We start from the raw sequence: 11,215 nt of genomic DNA, 5'->3' as shown, positions 1-11,215 counted from the left end.
CTCCTGGCTGTCTCTCCTTGCTCATCCTCCTGGCTGTCTCTCCTTGCTCATCCTCCTGGCTGTCTCTCCTTGCTCATCCTCCTGGCTGTCTCTCCTTGCTCATCCTCCTGGCTGTCTCTCCTTGCTCATCCTCCTGGCTGTCTCTCCTTGCTCATCCTCCTGGCTGTCTCTCCTTGCTCTCTCCCCTGTCTGTCTCTCCCCGCTCTCTCTCCTGGCTCACCTTGCTGTATTTTGCAACAGGCTGTGTAAACTAATATTCTTTGATGTAATACATAGCAGCACTTCAACCACCAGTATCCACCAGAAAGGTGTCAGGGAGCTTGGCTCAGCAGACTCAGGCTAATAGGTAATCATGTCTGCACAGCTAAATAAATATACCAAAATAGAATAAAGGGCCTACCATTCACACCCTTCGTGATCTACCAGCATCCGCTTTGAGAGCTACTGGTAGATCACAATCTACCTAATGGGCACCCCCTCTGCAGCACTTGCTTCTCTTGGGTTGCGGCTTAGCCAACCGGATCATGTGTCTATATTTAGAAGATTATTTTATAGTCATTAAAACAAACAAAAGGCATTTCTTGGGATTTGTCATACAATTTTTATTACATGAACCAGATAATTTTAAAGGGTATCTATTCAAAAACTAAAAATAAATATGTATTTTTATGTTGAAGGTCTATCCCACGCCTAATAACCTTATTGATCTAGTAGTTTGTGAACTTACTTATTAGGGATGCACAGATACTGATACCAGTATCGGTGCCGATACAGGGCATTTTCATGAGTACTCGTGAAAATGCTCAGATACCTAAGAGTTGATTGTGGCAGCCTACCCGGCTGAAAATCTCCTCCTCCTTTCTGCTGAGACCGACTAGGACCCCAGTCGGGGTCACACTGGGAATCTAGGAATATGCTGAAAGTGATGGGCAGACAGAAGGCAGCACTCACTACATAAAGAGGGTTTTTTTTCTTTGGCACATACCATCACGGTTGCTGCTGTTTTTTTGACAAGCCTTTATTTTGTTCTTCTTCAGATGGAAAAATGTTAGACCTGTGCTGGTGATATTGACAGTAAGCGATATGAAATATTGGCATTGACGGTTGTCATTGTAACTGGTGTTCACATCGGGAAATTTCATTTCAGCAAGCATATATACAGTTCTCTTTCCACCCAACATCCATATATGCAATTCTTGCCCCACAATTTCTACCTGACAGCCATATATAGATCTCTCTCTGTCATGGGGTAGAGAGAGAGATTAATTAAGCAATTATATATGTATTGTCTGCACTGTATTAGCAGTATATACTCTATATAGAGTATATACTGCTAATACAGTGCAGACAATACATTTACAATTATACTAACATGAATGTATTAAATGATCTGTATGTAGCCCTGTACTATGGATCATTTAACCCATTCATGTTAGCAGAGGATCATTGTAAATGTATTGTTGCAGGCACTCTATATGTACATGTACTATATACTACATATAGAGTGCACTGAACAATAGATTTACAATTATCCTCTGCTAATATGAATGGGTTAAATGATCCGTAGTACATGATATGTAGCCCTGTACCCCCTTTTCCACTTACAGAGCTAGGTTATTTTTCTTTTAAATAAATATTAATGTCATGTTATTGGTATCTATCTATCAGTAGCTGCCTCATTTCCCACCCTCGGCTTATATTCGGGTCAATACTTTTTCCCATTTTTTTTTGTAAAATTAGGTACCTCGGCTTATATTCGGGACGGCTTATACTCGAGTATATACGGTAATTGCCGTAATACCTACTTGACTCCCATGGGGGACCATCTACTACTGCCCTTACCACAACCCCTACATTCCCCTTGTTTTCATTCTTCCCACTCCCCTTTCTTGCACTTCCCGCTTCCTTTCTCATCCTTTTCCTCCTAAACCTCCCCTTCTTTAATTCACACAGAAATTTCCTGGACTACTAGTTTTAGAGAAGTGGGAATATTCCCTGATATATACATCATGTTCCCCAGGCAATTACAAGAGGTGACAGTCTACCATTGGCAGCCCTGGCTGAGTCTGACATCTCAAAATATGATCTGGCTGGTCTATCTGCCGATCAAATATTACATGCTTGTAGGACCCAATTGCTTGCAGCACAAGACTATTTACATACCTTTTAAATTCCCTGACCTCTTATAGGGAACTTTATGCGCCCCATTTATGTATTTATATGTTATGTATTCTTAGCCTACACCTGTCCATTTCCTGTACTTGTTTGTAAGTTTTTTGATATATACACTATAATTTAAAAAAATATATCCTTATGGAAAAAAAGTGACTTCTTTGATATATACACTATAATTTAAAAAAATATATCCTTATGGAAAAAAAGTGACTTCTTGGAAGATGTCCAAGTGTCTTGTGATGATGAGGGATAACGGGCCACTGTTTCATTAATCTGCACTGTGTGTAATGTATAGTTTGCTGTCCCTAGCACGCAGTAGAAAGAGATTTTCTCCAACAGGCTTCATTTTCTGCTATAGGCCTAATAAAATGAGCCATTGCTTTATTTTCAAATCATGCTTCTAAAGGTGTTCTACAAATTAGGGATTAAAGAATAAAAATTTTCTTTTTGCATTTTTACATTATTTTATGCTTTATAACACAAAGTCAGGGTAGTTTAGAAGAGTGTTTAAAAATGCTTTCTTTAAAGTGACGCTAAACTCAGGAGTTAAATCTTAAAACTGCATTCAAGTACCTAGACTGTTAACAAAAATGAATCTTATTTGTGCGGGGGTGCAGAATTCCTATCACCCGACGGCTGGGACACTTTTGGGCGCCAGACGGGTAGGTTTTTTCCCCACATTTAGCCCTGCTTCAGGCTAGCAGGGCTAAATGTAGAATAGGGAGCCGCTGCACGTTTTATACAAGTTATCTGATCAGATCACTTTTACCAGCCTGTTTTTCTGTTCCTCCCTGCCGTGGTTTTCCGTGTCCTCCGCTCCTTTCGGGGACCCTGAACCATGGCAAATGAGTTCAGGATGGAAAGTGTGGAGCAGAGTGCAGAGCGTCCATCCTCCGCTCTGCTCTCTGTGATCAGTGAAACAGAAGTGCTGTAATCACAGCGCCACCTGTCTCAGCTGTCAGAAACTGCACAGAAGATCTGTTCTGTATTAAGGTGCCCATACACCTGCCAATTATTGTGTGATAATCGCGGGTGATCCCACGATCGTACGATAATCGGCAGTTGTACGGTCGCACGACTTTCGTCTTCAGAGCACGCTTGAAAACGATTTTCGGCAGGTTGGTGGCGTGAAAGAAGCCTTAAGGTGCCCATACACCTGCCGATTATCGTACAATAATTGGGGGATGATCCCGCGATCGTACGATAATCGGCAAGTGTATGGAAGTTGTGCAACCGTTTCTACTGTACGGTCACACGTCTTTTGTCTTTCGAGCACGCTCGAAAACCGCATGGTTTTTGGCGGGTTAGTGGCGTGCTCGGAAGACGAATGCTGCACGGGCCGGTGTCCGAAAAATAATAAAAAATAATAAAATGAATAAAAATAGTGACAAAAGGTAAAACATAGTAAAACAAAAGTGATAAAAGAGTAAAAGATAATAAAGTTAAATAAAAAAAACTTTAAAACCAACCCTGCCGCCTCCACCATCTGCATGCAAATAAACGCACGTGTAGGGCACTGTGTGTGCTCTTGAGTGCTGCCCCCATTCCACTGTGTGCCATAATGTGGTAGCTGGGCAGCAGCGCTCTCTTACACACACAATGTGTATTAAAGGGTAGGTTCACAATTTGGGAAAATGGAAGTACCGTCTCAGATCTGGCTCCACCCCCCCAAATTGGGCAAGTAATATTTTTAAAAAAAAAACGTCAACACCCCTGTTGTGATGCACAAATAGCTACATTTTCTGATAATTAAGGTACTTGAATGTATTTCTAAGATTTAAGTCCTAAGTGTCTCTTGATAGCCATTGTCAGTCTGCTAGACATGGTAATAATTTTTTGTCTACAGAGACAATTGTTTGAAAAGTACTTAAATCTTTTTTGCTGTTAGTCTGTCACTATAAATTATTGTAAGAATTGCCATCTCTGCTGGTAATAACAGCCAGGTTTTGCTTTTTTTGTTTCTGTGTCTGACCAATTTCAAAAATGTATTTATAATTGTTCAAGCAGTTCAGATCCTGTTCTCTTACAGTTGCAGTCTGGAGGTTACCTAAGGGGACATAAAATGAGTATATAAATAATGTGGGATCTGCGGTTCCAACTAATCCCTTTTGTATAGCACTTTATCTCCCTTGGTAATGACATGTTCTAAACTAGGCTTCATGCAGTGCACGTTATTCCGGTCTTTCTGCTTTTCGCTATGTCAACTGTGAAAATGTTTATTCAATGAAATAGACATAGAAATTATTTATCTGCAAAGTTATATCTTTTATTTTAGATGTTTTTGCATATGTGTGGTGTATTTATATGAGGGTATTGATTACCTGCCTTTTATAAGAAAAAGTATTTTTTAAATCTTAAAACCAGATTTGGGAGTATTCCTTAGGTTGCCCATAAGCTTCTATCTATGGCAGAAAATCAGAGATCCTCCCTTCTGTTATCACCACACCTCTGAATTTTCATTGTGACTAAGGAAGTATTAACCTTTTGGCACATACCATCGTTGTTGTTTGTTTTTTGGCAAATTGTCTGATAAAATACCCTTTTGGTAGTTAGGTAGTTGTATTTAATATTTACCTATAAGTTTAACACAGCTAATACACAGATTGTTGAAATGGGCACAAAAAATGAGAAATTTCAAATAATTAAAGTGACACTAAATTCATGAGTTAAATCTTAAAAATTCATTTAAGTACCTTTTTAACTATTAACAAAATTGTACTTTATGTATCACTCAACTGTAGATCCTCAAATCATCTCTGAATCCATGCTGACACTGTCCTTTCTTCTGGAGGGTGGCCACTTTTGTTCCCCATGGTCCGTGTGTATTGTAAAGTAGTCACCGCTCCAAGCTTACTCCCGTGATGGACTACGATCTCACATTTAGTATGTAGTCCATCATGGAAGCGAGCTTGGAGCGGTGGCTACTTTACAACACACACGGGGACCATGGGCAATAAAAGTAGCCATTCTCCAGAAGAAAGGACAGTGTCAGCATGAATTCAGAGATGATTTGAGGATCTACAGCCGAGTGATACACAAATAAGTTACATTTTCGTTATTAGCTAAGGTACTTGAATGTATTTTTAGGATTTAACTCTATAGTTTAGTGTCCCTTTTATGATTTTGATCTTCTCAATTTTTGTGGTCATTTTGACAATCTGGCTATTAGCTGTATTAAATGTTAGATAAATATTAAATACAAGAAGCCCTAAGGTACATGAATGTATTTTAAGGTTTAACTCTTGAGTGTAGTGTCACTTTTTAAAATGGCAATCTTTCTGTTCACTGTTCACCGTGCGGGGGGGGGGTTGGTACGACGACATTTATTCTGTGTGCATTTATATTGCACAAATTCACCCCTCTGATATCGTTATTAAAGAGATTTCAGTATTGGAATAAATGTTGAGTCTTAAACTCCTTAGCCATTGAATGACACTGTTCCATATATTTTTCGGCTGAGTTAATTTATTTTCCTGGGTTGTCAGTATTGACTAATTTTAGAGGAGTCCACTTGTTGAAAATGTGGACTTTAATTATTTTGGAGGAAAATTCATGAGAAAAAAAGAGGCTAAACATATCTGGATAACATTGTAGATCTACAGCAAGATCTAAGAGGTGCGCTGGTAGTGCACTTCTTAATGTGATTGTGCCTAGGCACTTGTGTACCTACAGCCTTGTAGCTTTACATCTGCAGTGTGACATCATCTAACGAAGGTAATAATACAATAATAATTCAAGCTAGTGAGCTCTGCACTAGCAACCTCCCATTCTACTGTATAGGGGAAAAGCCTGTGATGATGTTAACAGGCCTGTTTTACATTGGCTTATAGTTTCAAGGGTGCCAGCGCCACTGTATGTTTTATTGTTTTTTTGTTTTTTTTTTACACTCGGCTGTTATACTGAAAATGTGTTGATAGGACTTGATGCTACATTTGTTACCAAACTGTAAATGGATTTCATGGTTACTAAATTAAATTATTTTCCAGTGGATGTTAATCCTCTGATGTCTCTGAGCATCTCCTTTTTTTTTTTTTATTCTTCCAGGAAATGTGTCACTAGAGAACCTGAGGATTCGTGAAAATGCCCTGGTGAGTTAATTTAAAATGTATTATTTTTTTATTATTTTTATTTATGTTTCCAAATAAATGTTACAGCCTAGTTTATTTAATTTATTTTGCACAGCAATAATAATTTTTCTTCCGTTATACAATTGCACTTAAGCACCACTCAACCATTATAACAGTTTCAGTACACTAAGCTTTGGAGTTCATTTTCATTAGCAATAATATAACAAGAAGTTGTCTAAAGCTGAACATTGCAAACGATGTAGCAGCTACCTGCATAGCTTAATTTTGGCTGGGCTGAAATAGAAGTGCCCCTTTTGCTTACAGTACTATTTCGTTATTGCATCTTACCAGTCTTAGATGTGGTGGCTGCATTTGTTTTCTTGTTTCAAGTATACAAAGATTTTCAGCAAGTACAGAAAATACCCGTTGAACTTGCTAGAAATGCAGTGTCTTAGTCATTTCCTGTGAGCTATGAAGAAAGCACAAATAACCTATCTTGATCAATCCACCATGTATTGGGGATGAACAAAGGCAGACATGTTTGAAGTCCACTCTACGTGACAACTATGGTTGCCACCACAGATCCAATGGAGAAGTGAGTTTTGTCAAAAGGAGCAGGAAGTGTATTATTTGCAGAATTACTAGGTGAAAATAGCAAAAAAGGAAATTTAATGCAGCTGCCATATCAAAGGACAGGGACACTGCAATGTTTACAGGGTTATTCACAAGAGGGTGAAGAGTTTGTTCACTTCTTCTGCCTTCCCCCAATCTAGGACAACATTGGTGATTTGGAAAGATTTGGCTATGTTGTCCTAGATTGTTCACTTCTCCTACCTTGTCCAAACTCTTCTCACTTTAGTCAATAACCCTGTTAAAATGTTTTGGTTTTGGGTTTAGATGGACTTTAGCACCATAACTTCCCCTTGCAGCTCCCATTAAAAGCCTAAAAGTTGGAACCCTGACATTTTTACCAGTGTGCTGTAGACGGCTTTGTTTGGGGCTGATCTTGTGCTGCAGCTATGACATTTCTGGTCCTTCAGGGCAAATTCTGGGTCAGTCAGAGGCAATTGTTGGGCTGCACAGACTGAGACACCCATTTGGTGCTTCGGTCTCACACGGGACTCATCCTTGCCCATGGCAGAGAAATGTTAGAGAAACAGTGAGTGATTGGGTGTGGAGTAAACTTCCTCCAGAAGGCGGGTGAGTATTTCAGGAAGAGGGAGGCATCATGGACCCAAAAAGTAGTAAGGCTCTGCATTTATTGTAAAAGAAAGAAATTATAAGAGAAACTGAAATCTAGACAACACAATAATTAACGTCAATAGCATTTGTTTAAATAAATGAGAATGCTAATTTTAGCTTGGGGTTCTTTATTTATGCTTTATAACAAATAATATGGTTTTTCCTTTCAGAGTGAACTTGATGTGCCCTTTAAAGTAAAAGTTGGCCTAATAGGTGCGTACTTTATATTTAGTGATGCTGTGGCTTGATGGCAAATTCTAATTTTGTATCTCTGATAGGTATCTATTTATGTTTGTTTGTTTTATCTTTGTGCTTTAAAGTAACAGACCGGTTTTGTTGAAAAAGAGAAAAACAATCCTTTCCAGACCAGATATTGAAATTGCTGAGCAAACGTTATTACATTGCTTGGGGTATTTGTATTTTACTTTCTGGCCTCTCATTACACATTTCTGCAGACAGTTGCACGACCAGCAGGATAAAGATTTGGGGAAATCTAGTGAAAAGTCATATTTGTAAGGTTGCCAAAGATGGATTCTCTTGCCAAGAACATGCCTTCTGCAAATTGAAAGTAAAAAAAAAATCACCTGTAACAATAATATATTTTTGCACAAGCTATGCTTTGTCCAGATGGAAGGGACAGATTTCACTTTGTGATACATCTGTTCCAACCAGGCCTCTGGTTTTCTATGTCTGTAATGGATGTAGATGTTGGATTCATGACAAATGTAGTGCAGCACTCAACTGAGGTTTACCCTTCCCTTCCGCCCCCTTTCCTTACCTGAATCGTGGGGTTCATCTCCCTGTAGGCTGCTGCTGTATTTTGAATTTGGCGTGGCTGTACATGGCTTTGCCCACTCAGCGGTGTCATACATTCACAGATCCTTACCTGAATTGTGGGGTTCATCTCCCTGCAGGCTGCTGTTGTATTTTGAATTTGGCGTGGCTGTGCATGGCTTTGCCCGCTCAGCGGTGTCATACATTCACAGATCCTTTGACAGGATCTGTGGCTGCAGAAACTACAAGTCCCATAAACAACCACAACAAATGGACTTGTAGTTCTCAATGGAATACAAGTGCAGTGACATTACCGCACTTGTAGTACATTCATTCTTCCTCCCATCTGTGTTACTGAATGATTCGGAAACATGGACAGGAGGAAGAATCTACAGGAGCCAGAGCGTTGATCTACTTATTGTGCTTGCTTGCAATGCTTTATTGGCTCCAATTTAAAAAAAAGTGTTTTTTTTTTATTATTAAGAAGTGCATTTGTTATTTCTTCTCAAAAAGTGGACTTTCCCTTACATTTTTGTTGCGTTTTCTTTTGCCTGATAATTTATGGGAAAGAACTTGAAGATAAAGGCATTTAGGGCCAGTTTAGTATAAACTCAGCTTGAGATGCATATCATTTGGGAAAGTTTGTTTTGGGCGATTGGTGTTCCCTGCCTCATGTTCGTATAGCCATAGGGTGTCTGTAGAGTCGTACTTCACTGTTTTCCTCAAACAAATGTGATTGTTTCCTTATCTAACCTTTTATGGGATTGGGCAGTGAGTTGCAATAGAAGAGACATTTCTGACACGGATAGTAGACTGGAAGTGCTTTGTGTAAGATATTTAAAGTGATATTAAAGTCAAAATGTTTTTGAGCTTTTTCAAATGCTGATGAAATCACTTACAATAGATGCTGCTCCTTTATGTTTAAAAGTTTTAGTTTCCTGCAGAATTAGCTGGTCCCCTTAGCACTGGCCCTGATATGTTGTTTTAGGGTGTCTCATTTCCCTTTCAGAGGCCTATGGAGACACCCTTGTGTGTGCTAGTAAGTTGTGTGTGTCTACAAACACACAGGCACAGCAAGGCAAACCACTGCCCTTCTCCAGGCTCCTCCTTCCTCAGGCTGGTAGATGGACAGCTGCTGGAGACTATGATCATCTTGTACTGGACAGGAAGTCCAGGGAATCTGAGCTGAGAGAGTTGGGTCCAGCTGTTTGTAAACATGATGACTGCGAGTGCAAGTGCCCAAGTAAGCTTGGGCAAAACTTTCAGGAAATACTTTGCTCAGCCATATATTTGTTCGATCTGCTTTTATAATTGAACAAAGTGTGAGCGTTTAATACTACTTTAAAGTAGAAGTGTGAGTTACCCTTTTTTCCACTGAAAAGCATTTGTGGAGTTTCACTTTACTTGCGCTAGATAAAAAAAAAAAAAAAGTGTCTGAGTATTTTGGAACCTAAGTGGTTCATATGTGTGTGGCTGTCTCTAATTCTGCTTAGTTTTCATTTTATATTCACCATTAACCCATTTTCCATTTTACTTACGTAAGATCTTTTTTTTTTTTTAAATTATCATTAATAACTTAATTTTATTCTTAAGGTATCTGTCACCCAGCTGCTTTATTAGATGTAAAGATGGCCAAAAGCAAATCACAGGCAACCTCTTGAATCATTTCTTCCCCCACCTTCCAAAAATGGTGCTTAGTTGCCATGGTTGTTGCATTCTCTCTTTGGATTGTGTGCGTTAAGTGGATAAAATCAGTGAACCTTTTATTAGGCAAATATCAAAGTCACACACAGATGTTCATCTACGCAAGCTTTGAAAACCGCAGTTTGATCTTTTCATCAGACGTTGGTTATTGGTAGAAAAGATAGGGTGATCTGCATGTTAACTATTGATGGGCTGGAGAGCATTTCTGAAACAGTAGTAGGTTTCCTGCTTGGAAAGAAACTGTCGATTTCAGAGCTCCTGCATGATTTCAACCCCCATATCACTGATATTATTTAGCAATTATTTCTTTATTATTCTTTAAAGTGTATGTTACCCTAAAACTCGGTATCGGCATCGGTGCATCCCTAATTCCACCTATTTTTTTGGGTGGATTATTTTTAACGTGGTATAACGTACTTTGTTTGCATCCCCCTGTGGCTTACCCACACCTCAGCAGGCTGCATTTGGACTTCCCACTTGTTTCTAATTTACATTTAAACCTGTGTGCCACCATGAACAAAAGAAAACATTTTTGTACTTACCATAAAATCTGTTTCTTGGAGTTCATCAAGGGGCACAAGTCCCACTCCTGTATGTTTTGTGATCTACTCCTGTATTGCTTTCTACAAAACTGAAGCATGATGGGAGTGGGGTTATATCTGACTGGCTAATAGCATTTTGGTTTGCCAGTGTCCAGTTGCTCCTAAAGGCAGCAGTATAATCCAATTGTCTCATTTACATCTGATTCTATGTCCCTTGATGAACTCCAAGTAACAGATTCTATGGTAAGTACAAAAATCATGTTTTATGTAGCGCCATCATCTTTGGTGGCACAGTACAGTGAAACAAGGAGGCACAATACAGGCAATGCAAATACATAAAACATTTTCAATGACAAGTGCATCGAGTTGTATAAAAAAATATATAGCAATACCAAGATGCATACAGAGAGAGTCTTGTCGTATATATAAATTGCCTGATAATGTATATTTGTTTGTATTAACAGAGAAACTCACTCTAAAAATCCCATGGAAGAATTTATATGGTGATGCAGTGGTCGCTACGCTTGAAGGTTTATATTTATTGGTGGTACCTGGAGCAAGTGAGTGTCTCTTTGAAGAATCATAAATTTCAAACTTTAAGATTGAGGGAATCTGTTATAAAGCAAAACTCATTTTTAGGCCTATCCTGGGCACAGAAAAGATCATACTGATGAAATTGATCCGGTATTGGGTGACTTTTTTTTTTTTTTT

At 38.8% G+C, this 11,215-nt stretch overlaps 1 protein-coding gene across 1 annotated transcript in view; it reads left to right on the top strand.

Moving 5' to 3' along the window:
- VPS13C (vacuolar protein sorting 13 homolog C) overlaps positions 1-11,215 on the top strand; it is a 225,912-nt gene that overhangs the window by 5,364 nt on the left and 209,333 nt on the right. The window contains exons 2-4 of the mRNA XM_018552762.1: positions 6,220-6,263; positions 7,655-7,697; positions 10,969-11,064. Of these exons, the coding sequence (XP_018408264.1) occupies positions 6,220-6,263; positions 7,655-7,697; positions 10,969-11,064 (183 nt within the window). The remainder of the gene's footprint in view (positions 1-6,219; positions 6,264-7,654; positions 7,698-10,968; positions 11,065-11,215) is intronic.

The sequence above is a fragment of the Nanorana parkeri genome, unplaced genomic scaffold (assembly GCF_000935625.1).
Source record: "Nanorana parkeri isolate BGI_ZX_2015 unplaced genomic scaffold, ASM93562v1 scaffold97, whole genome shotgun sequence".
NCBI lineage: Eukaryota > Metazoa > Chordata > Amphibia > Anura > Dicroglossidae > Nanorana > Nanorana parkeri.
This window is presented reverse-complemented; position numbering and strand designations above follow the sequence as displayed.